We start from the raw sequence: 21,780 nt of genomic DNA, 5'->3' as shown, positions 1-21,780 counted from the left end.
GCCGCGGGGATTTCTCCAAAAATGAGAGACCAAATCGACCAGTTGATGAACACAATTGCCTACCATGGATGAAGACTCAGATTGTTACCCTGCGCCCTATGGCCGCTCCTGCACCAACTGCGCGCAGTCGAAATGCAAGTGCATGTATCCAAAGGCCGGGGGGCGATGCCGCAGGTACACCGCATGCCCGACAGCAGGCCCACGGCAGATCAACTAACAGACGCAGATGCGAGCGCCTGAACAAGGACTGCCATCAGCCCTCATCTCACAAGCGAAAGTCTGCGCAGAGAGTGGGTGCTGCGAGGGCTGCCCGTCTGGAGGAGAAGCTGGATGACTTGGTGTCGCTCCTTCGCGCCGGCGTTCAACCCCCTGGGGCTGATTCGGTCAATCTTTTACTCGGTCAAATTTCGAAATCGCAGGACATTTCTAGGGCCAATGCTCTATCTACTCCAGACTCGATTGAGACTGCGGGCGATAGTTCAAGTTCGGCCCGGAATAGCGCACTGCCGCCACCTGCGGTTGGCCTCACTCCTAGCACGAACGCTTCTGATACCACCAGCCAGACATCGCCTCTAGCTGAACCAACGTCTCTGTGGGCCGAAGAGTGCCTAGCTATTTTTCAGACCAACTACCTACCCTTCTTTCCGTGTCTATATATTCCTCCTGGCACGACAGCAGAGCAAATTAATCAAAAACGACCATTCACCTGGCTGTGTATCCTGGCGGCCACGAGTAAGCATTCCACGCAACGGCGGGCACTAAGCGAGAAGATAAAATCGATCCTTGCGCAGAGGATGATGTATGACCACGAAAACACTGATATAGATATCCTTCACGGCCTTTTGATCTTCCTCGGCTGGTACATCCTGATCCCTAGCTCGTTACACCGTTCTGGATTAACCCGTGCGACAGGTCAAATCAACAAGTCCATTCGAAAGCAAATGTTCATGTTTATACTCAGTTGGTGAAAGCCGCCGTGTTCGAACTTGGCATCCATAACCCTTCAGCCAAGTCAAAGATGATGCCACTGTGTGTTCACACGGAAGGCCATGAAGACGCACCAGTTCCCGGTTCAAAAATGGAGGAGCGACGTGCGGTGCTGGCTGGCTTTCTTGTCACATCAATGTACGCCCTCATCTCCAATAGTTTGCATGATATTGACTCGCTAGAATCTCAACCTTTCTGCAGAAAATCGATGGTCTACGCTGGACTCCCTTCATGGAGCAATATCTAAGCGACCTAGAAGAGAATCCTGACTGCTTCAATGACGAGATCTTGGCTCATCAAGTACGACTGCAGTTGATTATTAACGGGATTAACTGTGGTCAGTATCAAGGGTTATATCCGGTCCCAGACTCGAGCCATGCAGGATCACCGTTTTTGCACCTCAACTCTTTGCATGAGAGGTTAGAAAACATCAAGTGCCGCCTCATGGCTGATTCGCTCGGCTACAGTACGTTTCGAATTCTTTGAGTATGCACGGATGAATCGCTAACGATACATCAGAGACTCTACTCCTTCATCATCATTACGCCACCCTTAGCCTTCACGAATCAGCCCTCACTAACGACCCCACGAATGACTCACGACCATTGAGCCTCGAGCAGCTCAGGCACCATTATGCATGCTTAGACGCAGCCAGATCATGGTTCGAGCTTTTTTTCACCATCCCACCCCTTCAATATATCGGATTCCCCTTCTCCATATTCTCACAAATGGTTCACAGCCTCGTTGTTCTATACCAGCTCTCCACCTTCGAAAATGACCTCTGGAACATTCCTACCGTTCGTGAAACGGCTGATGTGTTGTCCATTCTTGAGAATGTAATCCAAAATATGAGTCAGGTTGCGCCCGCGGCGGGCTTAGAGGGCGAGCCGGGCAGTGATGCTTTTTCTGTCATTGCGCAGATGTATCGCTCCGTGCAGGTTGGCTGGGAGATTAAGTTGGGGCCGGACCTGCTCCACCCTGAAGACGCAGACTAAAGTCAACTTCTTCCGGGCCTCTAAAACGCCAGGCTGAGTTGAGTACTGCTATTATCCCATTGTGAAGTAGTCGTCGCGCATGATTAAGCTAGTGCGTTTGCCATGGACCCATATATCAAGACTCCGCCTTCCAACAAGTACTTTTCTAGGATTTATGTACTTATTGGGCGGATATAATGCCGCAAATAAGCCCCCTGCAAGTAGGAGAAGAAATGCCATTCTTTTGGGGTTATTAGGAACATACTATATATTTGTTACTTTGCCCAAGACAAAAAGATATCGGTAAAACATCGCATCTTTCGTCTGAAATTCTTTCGTCTAGGTCCTTGGCTCGAGTAACTGCAGTGTCCATCATTGCGGTAAAGCCATCATATCTCATTCACATTATCATAAGTATAAACTATTGCAGCCGAATTTTCACCGTCTCAGCCTCATCTTGAATCTCAACAAGGTCCTTGTCCGTAGTCTGCAAGAGCCCCATTCGCTCCTCAGTCCGACAAGCCAGAACAGCGAGCGTCGACGATTTCCAAAGAGGGACACGACGGCTCTTACGATTACTAAAGATACTCAAGATAGCAAACAAGATGGCGAAGGCCTCCGTCACAATCGGAACAACGAAGTACCCCCACCGGATAGAAACAAATGGCACGCTCTCGACTTTCTTGCCATATGCTGTCCGCGGGTTTGGACCATACCGCAAGTAGTCCGTCATGGCGGTTGCCATCCCGCTGAATCGCTCGTTGAGGTTTACGCCACCGGAGAGAGCAGCGGCGACACCTAGGTTTATATTGTCAAAGTTCCCCACGACCCACTCGGTGACCAGAGTCGGGGATGTGAAGAACGTTTCCAACGCGGAGATGCTGGCGTAGTTCGTTTCGAGCGCCGGGATAGTGACATTGCCGTCTCTTGTCTCGTTGGTGTACATGCGCTGGAATATCAGTCCGCCTGGGCTCGCCTCTAAGACCCAGGGGTTCTTCACACCGAAATCGACCTCCCGTTTCCTCGCGAAGGAGAAGTCACTACCGTTGGCTTTGGCGCCGGAGTACTCGTAGGCCGTGAGGAAGAGCGAACAGTCCGTGACATTGACGTTGCTTACTAGGAAATTGCCGTCCGAGGCTGCTCTGTAGATTGCGAACCGCGTGATCTCGGGCCACGTATCGGCTAGTTCAGTTTGCGACACTGGATCCAGCAGCGAGGTTACGTTCATGTTATAGGTCGTCACCATGTCGGTCGCCCAATAGCGGGTTGTAAGGCCGAGTCCGGCGGGTGTTGTCATGTTGCATAGCTGCAAGTCATACTGGCCACCCGAGCAGCTGAGCGACTGCAGTGTTTCCTCGGTGACATTCCTGCACTCGGACTTGAACCCGAGGGAGATGTATGAGTCGGTCCAGCGACATGCCCCGCGGCAGTTGAACGGTTCGGCTTTGGTGATTCCATACAGGCCTTGGAAGATGGCGGACTGCATACCAGGATCCTGGGGGATGCTCTCTAGCCACAAAAGCATGTTAGCTGCACTTGACCTTGTTTTCGTTGGGCTGGATATTGGCGAGATTTACCAACGCCAGAGTTACTTAGCGACCCTAGGATATTCCGGCTGTAGTTGTATGAGTATCCGAACGTGGCGGTGTCATCGGGAGTGATGATATTCCGCTGCTCAATCAAAACAACCTGCTGTGCAAAGGGCGAGAAGGCAAGTCGCAGGATGGTGATGAATGCGCCGATGGTGGCTAAATTCCACTTGACAGTTGCAAGCATCAGGATAGATCCCCATACACCGCGACTTGCTCCATCGAATGTTTCAAAGTCAGCCAGCTTGCGAGGCCTGTTCTTGAAGTGAAGCCATTTGGACTGCCCAATAAAAGTGCTAACGCCGTGCATCAACGCCGTCGTGCATGCAGTTGTCAGGATGGAAATTGTCGCATTGAGGGAGACACGGCCGCGCCAGGCAGAGAGAGGCTTGTTGTCCATGTACCAGAAGATGATTGCGATCCCAATCAGGAGGCCGAGCGCCAGAATCGAGCTGATTGATTCTAGAAGCCATTCGTTGGGGGAGTACACCGGATGGCGTTTGTACTCGGGGCTGGTCGTGCTCTGTGGCTCAGAGCCTACCTCGGAAACCTGGGTAGGCTCAGTGTAGGGCTTCTGGCTACTGTCATCCCCGGTCATGATGACAAGCTGTGCCGAAGGGTCTGTGTGCCAGGATTATTTCAAGAGATGCAGTCAAAAATAAATATGAGACGGCGCGATCAGCTGCGGAGCCTCACTTGAAGAGACTGGTTTGATTTATGCCCAAGTTCTGGCCCTGGCACGTCTGTTTTCATTTCATCACAGAATTCAGCCTTCTGGCTGATGGAGCCGTCTGGTTTGTCAACTATTCTTAGTCAATACTCAAGGGTATCGAGTGGAACCTGCTGGGATTCGACTCCTTTGCAGTGGTCTGTCCTCAGGATCTGGCGATCAGCGCCTGCTAGTCTGGTTGCACCTGGGAGTGTGCGCCTTCCTCAACAGTTGAACGGGGAGAATAGACCCAACGCCAAGCGATGGGCTGTCCTCATGGTGGAGAAGAGGTGGAAATGAGACCCTGCAGTCACGAAAAAAAGCCCGTCCGTGGATCATTCCCCGTGCCTTCTGAATCTCGGTGGCTTCCGAATCTGTGGGTTTTCTCCATTCTGGGCCCTCAAACAGTAAACCTTGACGCTTTTTCAGCGAATGTCCCAATCTCTGGTCCAACGGCGTCCCGAAGTACCAAGCCCAGCATCGATAAATTGTGCCCTGTTTGCGGCTGATAGATCATGTCAGTCCTCGTATTCCCCCACCTAGGCCCGCATAACGCCAGAGGCCATAGCGCCATCTTTTCTGCTTTTGGTTTTGCTGGGCAGTGGCAGGTCGCCCTATCAGAAACGGTCTATCTGCCCTGGTAAGGGGGCCAAACGGCCACGCGGGGTCATCTGCGACGTCAATGCCTGTTCAAACACGGTTACCATCGTCCAAATTCTCTTGCTAGCCAGTCAGTCAGTGGGGCCCTGTCTACTTCTGCCAGGTCAGAGAGTGTTCAGAGTTGACTTCCATGAATCATCTCTTCAGATTCGTGCGGCTGAAGAGGGTTAGATATGCTTGGTGCGAGGTCTGACTGAACGGGCTTTCGCACCCCGCCCGTCTTTTGGACAGTTGCTTTCCCCAACTTGTTGCCTCTATTAAAAGGCTCGCGCGGTGAAAATCATATTTTAAACCTTTACTTTGGCTTTTCCCCAGGTGCCGTGGTACTCGTGTGCACAGGTCCAAAGCTATCCGTTCTGGGGCAACCTGAGGGTAGCGCTGCGGTCGAGCATGCAGGTCCCCTGAAGGGCGCAGATGAAAAAGGTGTGGCGAGCTGAATTGCTGCATCGCAACCAGACCTGCATTAGTCCATGGGTGAACCTAATTTAACCCAAGGGGGCGTCATCCTGGGCTCTCCGATGTGCCCAAGGGACAAAGGCCACAAAGCAAGTTGGGTCGGGCCGCGCTCCAAGCCCAGCCTTGATCTTACCATTGGATTAAGACACTCTACACTATGCCTTTCTAGTCCTGGCACATTGTGCCTATCTTGGTTTGGGTTATTTATACATAACACCTGGTCTGGAGCATGACTCAACGGCGGACATCCCCCGATGAAGCGTCACGCAGGACCATGTTGATGACACGATTCAGCCTCGCCTGGTCTGTAAGGCCTTTGAGGCCTTCATCAAGGTTACTTGGCAAATGCGGGATTTAAGCCTCTTTATCAGCCATGCCAACGTCAGAACCATGAGATGGTCTTCTCATTGAAATCACCTGGGAGTTTGATCTTTACTGGGAGTTCTCAGGTCCGGAAGAACCATGTTGTTTTATTTGCACTACCTCGTGGCATGCACATGCATACTGTTCCAGCTCCAGCATGCTACGGCACTTCCACAGGGGGTAACTCCATCCGAAACCTCGAGCGTAACATCAGCTGCATCCACGGAGACGTCCGCAGTAGAGAACATCAGAAACTGCGAGTTTGACACGATGAATGACTTCTTCAAGTATGCGCGCGAGAAAAACCTAAACATCACCGTGGAGGTCCAGAACTGCCAGAACCTATGCCTGCTCACGTACGGGGTTGGAAACCCTGATCTCTCAGGGATCGGTGTAAGACTTGCATAGACAACATAGGGCTGAAACCGATCTTTTAACTACTACGTTAACTGTCTGCAGATGATGTACGCATATAGCATCCAAACCGGTTTGACCATCCTCGTCGGCCCCGTCTATCGCATCCTCCATCGCGCCTTCGCCCCAATGAGCGCCTTCACCCGCGACCTGAAGGACATCCAAGCGAACTTCTTCTCCTCAAACGCCTTCTTCGTCGGATCCTCGGCCCTCGCGACCCTCGCGCACCTGTCCCAGAACCCCTCGACCTTTGAAATCGCCCAGATGCAGGCCATGGCCTTCCTGCAGGTCAACAGCATTCTTGTGACCTTCTTCTGCCTCGTCGTCGCACAACCGATGTCGCGTTGGGCACTGCGCGTCCTCCTCTACTTTACCGTCTTCGTCCTTGTCATCGTCGCATTGGGAAAGAGCCACCTGGGCAGCGACAGCCGCGCGAACTGGCGTCTTGCTTCGGATGGCTGTGCGCATAGCTCAACGGATTACAGCGTTATCAACCCGGTTCCGTATCCGGGGTGGACTGTTGCGATATTTGCGGTAGCGGGGACAGTTATGTTCTGGCTACAGTCGCTGAAGGAGAAATTCCAGGGTGAGAAACTGCACAGGTCGGCGTTTAGGGTCCTCATGCTGTTCTGGGCCTTGTTGATTGGGCTTTTGGTGGCCGGGATGGTGGTTGGGTTGACCATGATGTGGCGGCAGCGAAGACATCTAAGGAGTTTGGCGAGGGATGACTTTGCGGACGATGAGTGGGGATTTGGGCAGATTGCGGCTTTGACCATCTGGGCACCGATTTTAGTGGAGTTGATATATGTTTTGAATGGTGAGGATCTATCTCTTCACACTTGTTCTTGGTATGTGGCCAAGCTGACTGTTGTGCTTCATTACAGACTTGGTGCAACGAAAGTCGGAAAGATGGAGTCGCTGGAATTCCACCCTCAGCGTGTTTTTTTCGCCAAAAGCTTTGAAGGAGGACCAGCCTACACTAAGCTCCAGCCCACAGCCTCAGATGAAAGTTGAAGGTGGAAGTGGAAGGGTTGTCGAGGTTGCTGATAGTTAAGCATGTATCTCTTGCCATGAGTAGGAACGGATTTGGATCCCAAGATGAGCCCACAAATTGCCGGCATAAGAGCTGATAATCTTCTGAGATACTGAAGATCTTGCAAGCGCTCGAACTGGACTGGTGAGATCTCGGATGCTCAGACATCAAGGCTATCAAAGGAGTAGTAATCAATTTCTGTCCTCCAGCCCACTGACTATTCAACAATCGGGTCAGGGAACAGTCCCTTGAGGATGAAGCAAAAGAGTACCCTCAGAGATTGTGGTTTGCTCAAGGCCTCGATCGTCTTCTCTTGGACGTAGGCGTTCGAATTAAGACCGTAAATAGCCCCCAGGTATTTGCCGAGTTGCAAATTGCAGACAACTATTTCTACTACACAGAATAACATGGCTTGCTTGCTCTTACAAGCCCGGAGCAATATTACAACTGAATAGAAAGTTGTAATACTTCTATAGCTATTTCATCCTGCCTAAGCAATTAAGTGCGCATAGCACTATCTCTTGTCTGGATTAACAATGTTCTTGAGTAGTAGTTAGACAACCTGCTTATAGGCCTCACGTGCCGCATAGGACCGGGGTGTCAGTCCCAGCATCATTGGAGTGATGGTTATTTGACTTCCTTCTTGAAGTAGGATCTTGACCATGATTTTGGGGCCTGGGACGGGCCAATTTTCCCAAGAACTTTACAGCGAGAGCAAAGGTCATGTAAGTGCAATGTCTTTTGGATTTCGCGGCTCATCCCTACCTTTTTTCCTCTTGAGACCTACGTAGACCCAATCTTCTCGCCTGTGCGACTGTTGATCTCAGATTGCAAGAATGCGGCCACCTTTATGCCTATGATTATTAGAGATGCAGAGATGCTCTCACTCGACCAAACTGGATACTTTAAGTGCTACCAAGCAGAAGCTTAATGGATCTCCCAAGGGTTCTTAATATATAACTAGAACCTTCCTGGAGGATATCCTGTCTGTATAGGCTCTTTCCTTCTAAGCTCTTAGAATTTCGCAAGTAGTTACTTTGGGTAGTTAAAAGTTCAAGTCCTTCCTTGGTAGAGGCGACTCTCGGTTTCAGCCTGAACTCTCAGGCACAAATGCGCTTACGTGATCACTGAGACTCGGAGTCTCGGACTTTTCGGATTTTGTTTCTGTCTCGACCGTTCTTCTCTCAGGGACGAGAATGCCTTCGGTTTTCTGAATATCAAGATGACAACACCAACATTCATCGTGAGCATGCCTTCGTCGGGCCCACCGGGTACAAACTTCAAGAGACGGAGCCAGGTCGCCCGGGCCTGCAACTGGTGTCGCGTGCATCGGCTCAAGTGCGACTCGAACTTTCCCTGCGCCAACTGTCGAAAGAGGGGAGGCGACTGTAACAGCGACCGACTCTCTCGAGCAGCTACTCTGCCCGAGGCGACGCGGGAAATTGAACGGTTGAAGAAGCGTGTTGAGGAGCTGGAGCTGGAGCTCCAGAAAGAGCGGAAGGCGCGCCCACTGGGTCCTCGACTGGAGACTCCGGATACCCCGGACGACAGCCCTGGCAATAGTGCTGTGGATCTAGGGCTGGGAGAGTGTGGGAGAAACAAGATCTGGGATGGGATATATATTAGCACCGCGCGCTCACCGAACAAGACCTGGTATGGCTCGTCGTCGTTGTTCTTTTTCATCAATCGCATCAACAATTTCCTTACTGCTGCTCTGAAACAAACCCACTCTACGCGGGGGATGCTGCCAGAGTCTGCAAGTAGCCTACTGGATGGCCCGGCTTCTACAATTGATGGCGACCAGGAAGGGCGACCAGTCGCTCGATCGGGCGAGACTATTCGCGGCGGTGAGTCCCTGACGCCAATGCAAGAAGAATACTTCCTGAATATCTTCTGGGAATCTTACTATCCCGCCTATCCTATTCTTGACGAACACGACTTCAAGGAGCATTATCAGTCGCTCTGGGCGGAGTCTGACAAAGAACGGCAGCCGTCAGCCCTAGTCGACATCGTCCTTGCCGTCTGTATGCAATACGGCATGGCCCGACAGCCAGGGGGTCGACACGCGCTCACCGCGGCAGCGAGAGGGAATGTGGATGATAACGATCCCACCATCGCTGGCCGATGGCACTATCGCCGCTGCTTGTCTCTCCTGTCAAACGAGACAGAGAGTCCCACCCTGTCCACCTTGCAGTGCCATCTGCTCTGCTCGATTTACCTCTGTTGCGGGGGCTTCCAGAACATGTCAGATAACGCGTGTGGTCTCGCAGTGCGCACAGCATTCATGCTCGGTCTCCATGTCGAGCCTCCGCAGAGCATACCTCGCCGGGAGAGAGAGCTCCGGAAGCGGATATGGTGGACTATCTTTGTCCTTGAGAGCACTAGAAGCATGAAACTTGGTCGGCCATTCACTCTTCAAGACTCAACCTCGTCATGTACACTACCGGCAGATGATCGCGAGATTGCTGCCCTCTCGGGGTCTAGCTTTGCGCCGATTGGGGGGAATGTCACTTGGCTGACCTGGAACCTTCACAAAACCAAACTGATCCTTTCAACCCGAAAGGCCTATTTGGCTTTCTACGCTCAACCGCTAGATACTATTACACTGGACAACGCAGAGCCCATTACGCGCGTGATGGATACGTGGTTACAAGGCGTTCCCGAGGTACTGAAGACTGCCCGCCAGAACGACGGGATTCCCTTCTCGACCGACCGCTCGTCGCTGCATATTGAACAATTCACACCGGTCTGGCTACAAAGGGAGCGTCTGTTGCTCGAACTCATGTACCACAACTTATGCCTGAGCCTTTACCGCTCCTCCATCTGCTTCGCACTCGGTGGCGTCCCCAGGGCAGTTACCGAGCATGCCGCCTTGAAATGCGCCGCTCACGCTATGGCCTTGACTCATATCATGCACCAAGTGCTCGACACGACCTCCATTCTCAACGGGTGGCACGAGGCTTTCCAGTGGCAGTGGAACGCGGCAATGACGTTGGTAGGGTTCGTCTTGGCTTTCCCCCTGAGTTCCTCTACTGGAACCGCGAGGATGAGCATAGACCTTTGTGTCTCTGTCTTAGAACGCTTTGGTGACGGGTTTGCGGTGGCAGCCAACGCAGCGACAATCTTGCGCGATCTAAGCGTCAAGATTGATCGCCTGGCTAAGGAAGGTCCAGACGTAAGCAGCGGTGCTACGCAAAGGCAAATAACAGACTCGGCTCCTACCTTTGGCGGCAGTGGTTCTGAGCTGCCGTACAACCATGACCTTGGTCAGACCATGCAGTGGCCTGTGGACATGGGGAATGACCCCACGACAGCGGAGATCGGCGGCATCATGGGACATTCGATCGACATTTCTGCGGAGACCTTGACGGATATCGACTGGTCAAATCTCAACGCATCCTTCTTTGACCAGTGGGCTTTTTAAATGCCGTCAAATATCAGTACCCCGCCGGGCCCAGTTTAAAACACTCGTCGTCCTCTTGTCTTACGTCGCCTGGCGTTTGGTGGGGCTCGAATTTAACGATATAAGAGCAAGCAGCCTGTTCCCCTACGTCCAGAACACTTGACCTCGGCTGTTGATTACCTTTAACTTTCATTAGAGTCTCCATTCGAGGACAACAGCTCCACCGCACCCCCTCCGACTCCACCAAAGAGTTGGGGAAATCCGGGGTTCAGCCGAGTGCGGGGAAGTACTCACGGTACTTTGATTCTCTAAAATAAGCTGCCCCCATCAATCTGCATTATTCCCTCTGGTTTGAGTCAGATTTATTCCATTACCACAAACTATGGAGAAGACGCAAAGTATCAAGTCTCAGGACGAAGATGTCGAAAAGCCGAGTGTCCACCATGAGGAGGCGCTGGCCCTTTTCACGCCGCAAGAACATAAGAAGCTCATCCGTCGCATAGACTTGCGTCTGGTAGTCACACTGGGCTGCCTGTATTGTATCAGCTTGCTGGATAGAACCAACCTCGGTGCGGCGTCGGTCGCTGGGTATGGTTTCTTCTCTCACAGAAATCCCTCATCGGTGACTGACCTTCTCAGAATGCAACCCGATCTCAACATGAACGCCTCCAACAACGGCTACAGCATCACCTCGCTCGTCTTTTTCATCACGTACACAGTATTCCAAATTCCCGCGACAGTAATCATTCGCAAGATGGGGCCCCGGCTATTTCTCTCCAGCATTGTCTTCTTCTGGGGCGCTGTTATGATCGGCTTCGGCTTCGTCCCGTCGTGGCCAGCAATGGCGGGCCTTCGCGTTATTCTAGGAGCGCTCGAGGCTGGATTTTACCCTGGTTGCGTCTATCTTCTTAGTACCTGGTACACTCGGTACGAACTACAGAAGAGAAACGCGGCTTTCTATCTCATCGGCAGCACAGCCTCTGGGTTTGGAGGTATTCTGGCATATGGACTAATGCAGATGGACGGGTTAGGTGAGCGGGCAGGCTGGGAGTGGATTTTTATTGTACGCCTGTGTTCCCTCTACCCTGAAATGCTAAGACTAACGATTGCCAGATTGAGGGCATACTCACCTGCGTCCTCGGCATCGGATCATACCTCATCCTCGTCGACTTTCCAGAAAAGTCTCCCAAGTCGTGGAACTTCCTCAACGAGGCCGAAGCCGCGTACATCGTGTCCACCATCGAAAACGACCGTTCCGATGTATACGCGGAGGAATTCTCGCTCAAGGCGTACCTGCGCAACGGCACGGATAGCAAGGTGTGGCTGTATGCGATCATGTACCTGTTGACGACGGCGAATACCTACTCGATCGCCTATTTCCTTCCTATTATCCTACAGGATAGTATGGGCTTCTCTGTTGTCAAGGCCCAATGTCTTGTTGCACCGCCCTATGTCGCTGCCGCTATCGTCATGTTCCTTCAGGGTGTCGTCGCTGACAAATGGCGGACCCGGGGACCGATTGTTGCGGTTAATGCTGGGATGGCGTTGCTGGGGCTGGGACTGTTGGGATACGTGGAAAGCCCGGCACCGAGGTACTTTGGGGTGTTCTTGGCTACTATCGGGGGTATTCCGATGCAGACAATTTTCTACTAGCAGAGATGAAACTGACATTGCGACAGGGAATGCGAACTGCCCCGCCCTTGTATCTTGGCAAAGGTAAGTCATTACCAAGCCTGGAAAAGCCGGCCAGAAAACTGATATCAACTAGCAACAACATCCGAGGACAGTGGAAGCGCGCTCTGACATCGGCCACCTTGATCGGCGGAGGCAGTATCGGCGGTATTCTAGGAACGACCGTCTTCCGTGCCCAAGACGCACCTGATTATATGCCCGGGCTCTTGACAACGATGCTCGCCAACGCGGTGAATATTCTCATCGTAGGCGCGCTGACGTTGAAGTTCTGGCGCGCGAATAGCCGGGTTGATGACGGGGGGAAGGCGATAGAGGGGTTGCCTGGGTTCAAGTATACACTTTAATCCTATACATAATCACATAGAGGCCGCGTAGAACGTCGTCAGCCAAGCCTAAACCCAGGTTGTCTCCGCTCCGGTGCTTCGTCATGCATCCTGGACTCAATATCCGTGCTTCTCCGCCAACCGGAGTCATTCTCTCTGAATCTTCACGGATCACGATCGAAGATCGTGCCCCTCCCCCCACACAGCCGAGGCCCAATAATTTCAAGAGCCCCTCAGACTGTGCGGTATAGTGTATATTACAGCTCTCCCTCCATTTAGATACTCTGTATTCACGCCGTCTATTACTTCCTCATCATCCTGTGTCCCAAAAATGACGTAGCCAGAACGAAAAGACGGCCTCCTCGTCGCAATCTCACGCGCCAAACCTGGCATAATTTCGCCGAACGCATACGATGCCTGGTACGACAATGTCCACGTCCCCGATGTCGTGAAGATGTCTGGAATCAACGACGCAGCCCGGTACCAGGCTGCTGGGATGCCGCGCGACAGTGCAAACTGGCCGTTCCTTGCGCTTTACCCTGTCCCAGACATTGAGTTTTTACAATCGGAGGAGTTCATCAATGTCCCGCTTACAAGTGATTTTGCTTCCTGGGTCGACGCATAACTGCTATGATGCGGCAGATTTTGATATTAGGCAGTATAGGACTCTTGTGAAAAGTGACGACGCGGGGTTGAAAGACGGTAGGTTCAGAAGTTAAGAATGAACTATACACACTATACTCGGTGTTCTGACGGCACAACTAGGGCCCGCTAGTAACATTCTCCTCGTTGAGTTCGATGGCCCCACCCAAGACCTGGACCTCGAGAGGGCGAAATCGATCTTGTTGGAATCTAGCAACTTCCTCACTCGGTCTGTTCCTCAGCGCGTCACCATCTACGAAGCTATCTGGGCTCTCCTGTACCGGGGTGAGAAGTTTAAGGAGTTGCCGAGGTATCTTGCCACCGTGAGTGTCCCGGATATTCTTTCGGTGTCGTCCCTGCTGACGTTGGAACAGTTCGAATTTGATGACGATGAGGATTTGTACCGTGAGGCTGCTGAGGCGATCGAGCCGTTTGCAGCTGTTCGGTGGTGGAAGCTACATAGGACGTTTGGTCAAACAAGCACTACCTAAAGACACCGACAGTTGCGTATGCTCATGTGTATATATCATGCGGGATAACAAACTATATATACGCGCGCGCGCAACTGCGCAACTGGCCCGCTGGAGTCTTTATAACCTATCCACACCTTCTTAAATGCTGACACACAAGTCAAGCTCAAGGGCTCTAGAATACTTATTGAATTGGTCGTTCTTATAATGCTCGAGAGCACTTCTGTTATGTGTCTTGGAGTCATGTGCACTCTTGTAGTCGCTGAATGTCAGCTGATGCTGACAAATATGTTTTCAACGCATGGACTCTCGGAGGACCTTCCTAAAGCAAAGATAAAGAAGACTAGACCTGAAGCAGAACTCCGGCATTCCGGGCGTCTCTTGAGACTGTTGTTTCTCTCGCCTTCGTCCTACTCGAAACGATACAACACCACCAACTCGGAGTTGAATGTTTGATTTCTCAGCCCAGTCGATGATTCTTGGGAGTCTCCGATGGGATGTACAGCTTACGCTCTCTGCATCATGACCCCTATAAATGCGAGCAGATTCCCCGTTCAACTGAAGGACAATCATAATCGCCAGCCTTCTACACAGTTGAATTCATAGCAGCATTTCTCTAAACACATCCAACATGCCTTCCTTTACTGTCTTTAGAGGCCACGAGTCCGGAAATCCGGTCAAAGCCATTACCGTCAAGCCCAATGCTCTGACAGAAGACTATGTTCTTCTCCGCGTAACCGCGTCCGGTCTGTGCGGGACCGACCTACACTACGTATGTCCCTATCGTCCCTCAATCCAATACAGTCACTGACTACATAGCGCCACACGAATATGGTTCTCGGCCACGAAGGCGTCGGAGTCGTCGAAGACGTAGGCCCAACCACCCGCTTCCTAAAGAAGGGAGATCGCGTCGGCTGGGGCTACGAGACCGACAGCTGCGGGCACTGTCTCGAGTGTCTCCAGGGCACTGAGACATACTGCTCCGAGCGCGCCTTCTACGCCGTCAAGAACCTAGACCAGGGGAGCTTTGCTTCCCACGCTATATGGCGCGAGTCCTTCCTGCATAGGATTCCGGACTCGATGAGTGATGCTGCTGCTGCGCCGCTGCAATGTGGAGGCGCGACGGTCTTTATGGCGTTGGATGGTGTCAAGCCTACTGATACTGTTGGTATTCTCGGGGTTGGCGGTCTTGGACATTTGGCTATTCAGTTTGCTGCGAAGATGGGGTGTCGCGTGATTGTTCTCTCTGGCTCAAACCGCAAGCGCGAAGAAGCTCTCAAATTAGGTGCCCACGAATTCATCGCCACCAAGGGTTCTACTCGCCTGTCGACCTCGACGCCGCTGAATAGACTAATCGTGACCGCCGCGGTGCCGCCAAACTGGGACTTGCTTCTGCCCATCCTCGCCCCTCGAGCCCAGATCTACCCTCTCACTGTGAGCCCGGGCAACTTCGAGATACCCTACCTGTCGCTGATCCTGTCTGGGATCAAGGTCGTTGGGTCTCTTGTTCCGCCCCGTGCCATACACAGGCAAATGCTGGAGTTTACGGCTCTACACCGCATCGAGCCGATTGTTGAGAGATTTCCCATGACGGAGGAGGGGATTGTTGAGGCTATGGATAGGTTGGATCGGGGCGAGGTCAATTACCGGGCTGTTTTGATTCCAGAAGAGTGAGATCATGTCGGCCTTCTGAGACTGAAAATTGCTGTTGAATCTTGTTTATATGAAAATTTCTAGAATATGAATTTGGTGCATCGCAATAGTCGATATTTACTAAGAACCTATAGCCGCTGCTTCCTCGACCAGAATATGCCCCCCCACCTCGTGGGCCTACCAGTCGATAGACTTACTACTCTGGGACCGAGTATGAATCGATTCCAATACGCAGGCTACACTCGTTAGGAGATATCGACTAGGCCGGCTGTTAACGCCCCAGTCTTTGAAGAGCTGCCGAGCTTCGAAGAAAGCAACAATTGGAATCGACAAAAGAGGCGACAGTGTCGAGTTCGGGATCCGAGAGTCGTATCCAGATTGCATAACCCAAGGCAGGAACTCTGATGGTTTTGTTGATGCTAAATGGGGCGTGTGATGACCATACTATAATCTATCCGGCTATGGATAAGCGTGGAGCGTAATCAGATCTGTGTGCAAAGATGCTACAAAAGTGGGTTAGAAGCCAAGTGCAATCGATTCCGTTAACTGCCCAGTGAGGGGAACACAGACGATCTGCATGCGTGACAAGGTGGCAAGGCCAGTCTCTGATACGGCAAACGTCGTACGACGGTGGCAGATTGCCAACTGGGCCAATACGTGAGTTGAGCTAAATACTAGTTGGTTCTGTTGGCTTTGTCACTGAGAGAAAAAGTATAAAAAGCTCAATCGCTCATCAATGTTCGTCAGCGGCAGCCTCCAATTCGGCATCCATTTCCGAGCTCACCACAACATGTCGACGCCCGAATTCTGCACAACCACTTTCGAGCTCAACAATGGTATTTCTCCGAGCCCTAGTTAGACCAGAACAGTCACTAATATTTTCAGGGAAGCGCATTCCTGCCGTTGGGCTCGGGACATGGCAGGGTATGTTGTTCGACAAGCGGCATCCTGAACAACTCAACTAAACTCCACAGGCTCCGGGAACGAAACCGAGAAAGACAAAATCCGCGACACAATCATTCACGCCCTGAAATCTGGCTGCCGCCTAATCGACACAGCACAGATCTACTTTGTCGAACCAGTCGTCGGCGAGGCAGTACGCAAGTCGGGAATCCCCCGGGAAGAAATCACCGTCATCACTAAATTTTGGAGTGAATGGCATCATGACCCCGCGACTGCTCTGCAGCGGTCACTAGATGCGCTCGGTCTAGATTATATTGATATCTTCCTGATGCATTGGCCCTGCGCGGCGACGCCGGATAATAAGACGCTCCTGGGGATTGATGAGTCGCCGACGTTTGTGGAGACGTGGAAGATGATGGAGGCTTGTGTGGGCGAGCGCTGTCGCGCGATTGGGGTCTCGAATTTTACGCAGAAGACGTTGGATGCCTTGTTAAAGGAGACGACGGTTATCCCGGTTGTTAATCAAGTTGAGTTGCATGCGCTTAATCCGAATTTGCGGCTTGTGCCATATTGCCATGAGAAGGGGATCCGGGTCATGAGTTGGAGGTAGGCATTCCATCATAAGTGTGAGGGGTAGACTGACGAAGCAGTACGATGGGCGGCGCCGGACAGTATACATCCCGGACCGACGCGGTGCTCACGAATCCTCTTTTCACGCGTATCGCTGAGCGCCATCAATGCTCGACGGGTGCCCTGGCGCTCTCATGGGCGGTCCAGAGGGGAATCATTGTCATCCCAAAGAGCAGCTCGACAAAACGTATTGATGAGAACATAAAGCTAGTAACTCTAGACAAAGAAGAGATGGACGAGATCAATCAGGCACAGCATACAATCGGGCGAGTGCGCATCGCCGACTCTATTTCTGCCATACGAAAAGTTGTCGATGGCAAAAGCACCATACTGGGCTGGACTGTGCAGGATTTCGGCTGGGAGGACGCTCAAGGAAACTGGCTTTGCTAGACGGTCAATTATGCAATTCAGGAGCAGATTCAGAACACATGAGCATCGCTTTGCAACAGCATCAAGTAAAGACATGTCAAACAGCGACGATAGTATCCGATTGCTTTGTCGCGGCTGTCAATATAATCTACCACAAGACTGATCCAGCCATACGCATGGACCATGAATTATCCCGTTATTTGTAGTTAAGTGACTACCTATAGACGCGACGGCCGCGCCTGATTCGGCTTAACCAGTATCTTAACATGAGCTGCCTTGTTATGAATCAGCTCCAGCAGACCCTTGTCAATGACATCCTCCAAGTCAACAACAGAAGTGATCATCTTCTCTGCATTCACCTTCCCCGCCTGAAGAGCAGCAATGAGGCCTCGGAAATCCTCTTCGGTATAGCAGATCCCTCCAGTCAGACGTCTCTCGCCCAATGTGACATCGTTCAAATTCACCATGAGCGGTTTCTCGTGGATGGCAACGTTGAATACAACGCCTCCAGGTCGCGTTGCAGCCATTGCTGTGTCGAGTGTTGTTTGTAAGCCGGTACACTCAAATGTCACGTCTGCACCATCGGCACGAACGGCCTCTTGAGTGGCCACCACAACCGGGTCCAGACCCTCGTTGGGGTTTGTTGACTCGGTTGGATCGACAATTACATCGGCTCCAAATTCCTTGGCCATTTGTTTCCGCGAGGCTGTCAGTTCGCTGATCACCACTGTCTTCGCTCCCCACACTCGGAGAAGCATCAGGATTGCCAATCCGATCGGACCGGCACCAAGAATGAGAGCCGTTTGTCCCTTTTGGAACCCAGAGACCCGGATGCAATGCCATGCGACCGCGAGTGGTTCCATGAGGGCCCCGACCTTGAGGGACACGGAGTACGGCAACGGAATGCAGGCAAAGTGCTTAACAACTATTTCTGACGCAAGACCACCCCCGGCAGCACTAAAGCCATACGAAGTATACCGCTTGCAGATATTAGGCAAGCCCAACTGACACGCAGTACACGGTGCAACTCCGTGGTGGCGATCATTCAAAGCCGGATTAACAGCGACTCTCGTGCCGATCTGTAGCTTGGGATCCGACACCGAGGACCCGATCTCGACTATCGTGCCGGACATCTCGTGGCCCAGCGTAACTGGCAGTTCCGCGCCTGTATACGGATTCTTCTCGCCCGCGGGAGGCGAGAATATCGGACCGCCGAGGTATTCGTGGATGTCGGAGCCGCAGATGCCGCAGTAGGCTATCTGCACTCGGACTTCATCCGGGTGGCAGGGACTGTCCACATCAATCACGGCAGTTCTGGTCAATAGTTAACTTGGAGGGGTGGCGTACCGTGAGAGGACTCGCTCGAGTCTTACATCTTTCGGCCCGTAGTATTGGAGTGCGGTTATAGTAGGGGCCATCTTGATGACATTGGGGTTGGGACTGGGGTTGCAATAGAGAGGACTTGGGTTTATGACCCCAACTATATAGGCGGCGTCTGACTGACTCGATACGAGGCGCAAAGATCCACAGACCCCATAATCACTGCCAACTCAGTGCGGGGAAGGTCGAGTGACCTGGCTCAAACTGGCTGTATGGACCCCTCTCTCGGTCGAGAAGGAATCCAGATTCAGATCTAGGGTCAGAGTCAATGACAGCGTGTTCCAGCCTCAGAAGCCGAGTACTACAGCCGACCAGGAATGTGTCGGCTTGCCGAAACAGACCATGGTCGGCCGTCCGCGCAACGGGGAAGGTCTATAAATAAATGGTCCGTCGTCTACCTCGGCAAGCCCTTGCGGAGGCAGATTGTGCTGGACGACCTCGAAGGGGGAGATTGGTTGGACCTCCATCCCCTGATGAATATGGGGTATTTTAGTCTTTAGAATACATCCGTAGCGTTGGCCTTGGCCGTTCAATCATAAAAGAATAGACAAAAAAGCGACGTCCACTCCAACGGTGGTCGCTCTGCAAAACAGTATCACGTATACAAAACTTCGCGAGCGTTGTTTCCAGTCGATCCAGCGGGGCCGATATGGTGGGCCTGTTGAAGGCTCCGTAGATAGGACTGTCTCCGACAGGGCAAAAATCTAGCTACTGCGACGACCAAGCGGCTCAAAGGGGAAGATGCCAGCGACGATCGCCATGACAATGTACAGCGCGGCGCAGATGTACAAAGGGACCGACGTACTTGTCTACATCAAGTTAGAGCCATATCAAAACCGAGGACCAGGATGGTTACATACATCCGCTTCTCTGCCAACGACGGCACTCACTATACCCATGATGCGATTCAATCCGATTGCTATGCCATTCCCTGTACCTCGGTGCGCGGACGGGAGGACTTCTGGTGTGTATGCATACAGCGTCCCGTAGTAGATGTTGAGGCAGAAATTGATCGTACACGTAAATGCGACGTTCTGGGCAGCCGTGCGCACTTGGGTATACGAGAAGAAGAATATCATCGTCACCAACGCCCCGATAATCATTGTGCCTCTTCGGCCCCAGCACCACCGCAGGCGACACATGAACCCGGCTAAAATGGGACCGAAGATACCGCACATGTTAGTGATAGCGTAGTTACGCCAGGTAATGTACGGACTGTCCTCGCCAAATTGAGCGCCGCGAGACTCGAGGTATTTTGGGAGGAAGACGTTGAAGAGCGGGTAGGCGAGACCGATCAGTAGCCATGAGAGCCAGATCAGGCTGGTTGAGAGACCCATCTTGCGTGTGGCGTAGAGGCCGCGCAGGTGGTGGCCGAGTTCCGGGAGGGAAATCAATTGGAATGAGCGACGAGCACCGGCGGAATGGCGCGTTCGCGTCACTCCCACGGCTGTCAGTCGTTCAACTGTCAGGCTGCAGGGGCGGTTGTATTTGTGCGCGATCTTCTGCAGCACGGCGACAACTTTCTCATCCTTGCCCTCGGATACCAGGAACTTGGGTGTTTCTTCGAGTCGGACGACGGTGATCCGCAGAATCGATAGCACAAAGACGAATGCACCGGACGTATACCAGACATAGCGCCAACCCTGGTTATTGTCGTAGGTGCAGCTGGCGGCATCAGCGCAGGAGTAGTTGGGCATGAATGCCCATGCGAACAATCCTGCAATCAATTGACCAACGCCTTGTGAGATCAGTATCTGCGCAGGGAAAGATGGAAGAGGTATATTTACCCCACCACGCCGCCATCAGAGTAACTAGCCATGAATGCTGGCTGGGAAGGTATTCCAAGAAGACTGCGGTGTCCAAAACCAAATTCCCACCCGCGCCAAACGCACTGAGACAGGTGAACAGACCGAGAACGATCCAGTTCGGGGAGGCACCGGCGACAATCGTAAAAACAGCGGAAATAAACAGCGAGACGTTGAAGGCGAACCGACGGCCGATTACATCGGCAGAGAAGCCCCAGAACAGGGCGCCAACGAGCATTCCAACATAGACAGCGATAGTTAGACCGGTGTCGAAGCTGGGCTGGAACTCGAGAACGGCCTGGGTCGAGACGATGGACTGGAGAAGGAGAATGAGCGAGTCGACCGCGTATCCGAAGCCATTGAGACAGAAGAGCTTCCACTGATGAGGGGTAAAGCCAATCTCGTCGATTGCCTGGATTAGTTCCTAGAGTCAGCTGAAGTCCAGCGCAGTTGCTCTCGCCTGGATATACCGGGCCGATTGAGTGCTCAATCCTGCCGCCGTTATGCACGCACGTCGTTGACCAGAGCCATCTTTGCAGTCAGCACCGCGTCCAGCTTTTCCCCGCCGAGCAGGTCACTGTCGCCCAGAATGACCGAGCGGTCCTCTGAGACCGAAGGCGCATCCTTGTTCTTGTCCTGGTCTGCAATAGCGCGAGCGCCACCAGACGATTCAACATCCATGGTGAATTCCGCTAGGGAAAGGAGGGAAGACTCGAGAAAAATCGAGTCGGAATCTGCCGAAGATCCCAGCAGACAAGCGCGTGCAGGCTGGTATTTAAACCGGCCCTAGACAGCCACCGACGCCGGTCTCTTGCTCGTGCCACTGGACTGCAGCTTATCACTGCTCCCTGATCTCTTGTCCCTGTTTGATGTGAACCAATCAAGACAACGCGTGGTCGCAGCGAGCTAGGGCTGTCATTGGCTCAAACACGTGCAGGCGAATGGAAAATCCGCCGATGTAGTCGAATCAGGTTAGTACAGCTGTTGATCTCTTTTTGGCCCTATCACGATGAAATAATTAGAGTTCCTTTGGTTTAGCAACTCTTGGCTCTGTCCCGCCCCAGGATGCAGCAACCATCGTGTTGGAGACTTGGAGTCGACGCAGTCGAGTGCCCTCCACCTACAACTGCTTTGATGAAATATATCCTTGACAATTTTTATGCGATTATTATTATTATTATTATTATTTTTCTGTTCTCCGAGCCCTGACTTGGTCATTGGTCGAGCACGGAACAACTGCACTTGATGCTGAAAGTGTCTCCCCGTTGCAGATAACCGCCATACGCAAATATATATCTACCACTGTTGGCACTCAACGGGTGTCG

At 52.3% G+C, this 21,780-nt stretch overlaps 10 protein-coding genes across 10 annotated transcripts; 7 read left to right on the top strand and 3 right to left on the bottom strand.

Moving 5' to 3' along the window:
• Positions 1-64: 64 nt before the first annotated feature.
• Positions 65-1,982, top strand: BDV17DRAFT_293241 (uncharacterized protein; the record flags this gene model as incomplete). Its single annotated transcript, XM_073762551.1, has 5 exons — positions 65-174; positions 227-859; positions 913-1,125; positions 1,170-1,453; positions 1,507-1,982. The coding sequence occupies 5 exons, from the start codon at positions 65-67 to the stop codon at positions 1,980-1,982; spliced, it is 1,716 nt and encodes a 571-aa protein (XP_073613500.1).
• Positions 1,983-2,382: 400 nt separating this feature from the next.
• Positions 2,383-4,210, bottom strand: BDV17DRAFT_299576 (DUF3176 domain-containing protein; the record flags this gene model as incomplete). The annotated part of the gene is made up of 2 exons (XM_073763898.1): positions 3,539-4,210; positions 2,383-3,470 (listed from the first exon to the last, which is right to left on the bottom strand). Exons 1-2 carry the CDS (start codon positions 4,146-4,148, stop codon positions 2,383-2,385), a joined length of 1,698 nt encoding a protein of 565 aa, XP_073613499.1. The 5' UTR covers positions 4,149-4,210.
• Positions 4,211-5,472: 1,262 nt separating this feature from the next.
• On the top strand, positions 5,473-7,450 carry BDV17DRAFT_268878 (uncharacterized protein; the record flags this gene model as incomplete). The annotated part of the gene is made up of 2 exons (XM_073758511.1): positions 5,473-6,969; positions 7,037-7,450. Coding segments are annotated over exons 1-2 (938 nt in total), but the record flags the coding sequence as incomplete, so codon positions are not given.
• Positions 7,451-8,407: 957 nt separating this feature from the next.
• On the top strand, positions 8,408-10,609 carry BDV17DRAFT_293238 (Zn(II)2Cys6 transcription factor; the record flags this gene model as incomplete). The annotated part of the gene is made up of 1 exon (XM_073762550.1): positions 8,408-10,609. One exon carries the CDS (start codon positions 8,408-8,410, stop codon positions 10,607-10,609), a length of 2,202 nt encoding a protein of 733 aa, XP_073613497.1.
• Positions 10,610-10,790: 181 nt separating this feature from the next.
• BDV17DRAFT_149662 (major facilitator superfamily domain-containing protein) lies at positions 10,791-12,800 on the top strand. The gene is made up of 5 exons (XM_073754457.1): positions 10,791-11,176; positions 11,228-11,651; positions 11,702-12,212; positions 12,268-12,304; positions 12,357-12,800. Exons 1-5 carry the CDS (start codon positions 10,971-10,973, stop codon positions 12,622-12,624), a joined length of 1,446 nt encoding a protein of 481 aa, XP_073613496.1. The 5' UTR covers positions 10,791-10,970; the 3' UTR covers positions 12,625-12,800.
• A 257-nt stretch (positions 12,801-13,057) lies between these two features.
• On the top strand, positions 13,058-13,736 carry BDV17DRAFT_293236 (uncharacterized protein; the record flags this gene model as incomplete). The annotated part of the gene is made up of 4 exons (XM_073762549.1): positions 13,058-13,199; positions 13,246-13,305; positions 13,369-13,568; positions 13,620-13,736. The coding sequence occupies 4 exons, from the start codon at positions 13,058-13,060 to the stop codon at positions 13,734-13,736; spliced, it is 519 nt and encodes a 172-aa protein (XP_073613495.1).
• Positions 13,737-14,346: 610 nt separating this feature from the next.
• Positions 14,347-15,389, top strand: BDV17DRAFT_293235 (NAD(P)-dependent alcohol dehydrogenase; the record flags this gene model as incomplete). Its single annotated transcript, XM_073762548.1, has 2 exons — positions 14,347-14,487; positions 14,535-15,389. The coding sequence occupies 2 exons, from the start codon at positions 14,347-14,349 to the stop codon at positions 15,387-15,389; spliced, it is 996 nt and encodes a 331-aa protein (XP_073613494.1).
• A 769-nt stretch (positions 15,390-16,158) lies between these two features.
• Positions 16,159-17,291, top strand: BDV17DRAFT_283086 (aldo/keto reductase; the record flags this gene model as incomplete). Its single annotated transcript, XM_073760298.1, has 4 exons — positions 16,159-16,204; positions 16,254-16,292; positions 16,343-16,877; positions 16,922-17,291. The coding sequence occupies 4 exons, from the start codon at positions 16,159-16,161 to the stop codon at positions 17,289-17,291; spliced, it is 990 nt and encodes a 329-aa protein (XP_073613493.1).
• A 98-nt stretch (positions 17,292-17,389) lies between these two features.
• Positions 17,390-18,913, bottom strand: BDV17DRAFT_149545 (2,3-butanediol dehydrogenase). The gene is made up of 2 exons (XM_073754456.1): positions 18,618-18,913; positions 17,390-18,560 (listed from the first exon to the last, which is right to left on the bottom strand). Exons 1-2 carry the CDS (start codon positions 18,686-18,688, stop codon positions 17,489-17,491), a joined length of 1,143 nt encoding a protein of 380 aa, XP_073613492.1. The 5' UTR covers positions 18,689-18,913; the 3' UTR covers positions 17,390-17,488.
• Positions 18,686-21,136, bottom strand: BDV17DRAFT_299572 (MFS transporter; the record flags this gene model as incomplete). The annotated part of the gene is made up of 4 exons (XM_073763897.1): positions 18,686-19,459; positions 19,511-20,388; positions 20,438-20,867; positions 20,969-21,136. 4 exons carry the CDS (start codon positions 21,134-21,136, stop codon positions 19,355-19,357), a joined length of 1,581 nt encoding a protein of 526 aa, XP_073613491.1. The 3' UTR covers positions 18,686-19,354.
• Positions 21,137-21,780: the final 644 nt, after the last annotated feature.

This window comes from Aspergillus undulatus (genome assembly GCF_047715775.1).
Source record: "Aspergillus undulatus strain CBS 261.88 unplaced genomic scaffold BDV17scaffold_40, whole genome shotgun sequence".
Taxonomy (NCBI): Eukaryota; Fungi; Ascomycota; class Eurotiomycetes; order Eurotiales; family Aspergillaceae; genus Aspergillus; species Aspergillus undulatus.
This window is presented reverse-complemented; position numbering and strand designations above follow the sequence as displayed.

Bases quoted from the DNA above. Each gene is read 5' to 3' on its own strand.
- BDV17DRAFT_149662 (XM_073754457.1), top strand. From the start codon at position 10,971: ATGGAGAAGACGCAAAGTATCAAGTCTCAGGACGAAGATGTCGAAAAG. The intron at 11,177-11,227 runs GTATGGTTTCTT...TGACCTTCTCAG, and splicing joins GGTGCGGCGTCGGTCGCTGG to AATGCAACCCGATCTCAACA. The intron at 12,213-12,267 runs GTATTCCGATGC...ACATTGCGACAG, and splicing joins GTTCTTGGCTACTATCGGGG to GGAATGCGAACTGCCCCGCC.
- BDV17DRAFT_149545 (XM_073754456.1), bottom strand. From the start codon at position 18,688: ATGGCCCCTACTATAACCGCACTCCAATACTACGGGCCGAAAGATGTA. The intron at 18,561-18,617 runs GTACGCCACCCC...TGATGTGGACAG, and splicing joins CTCGAGCGAGTCCTCTCACG to TCCCTGCCACCCGGATGAAG.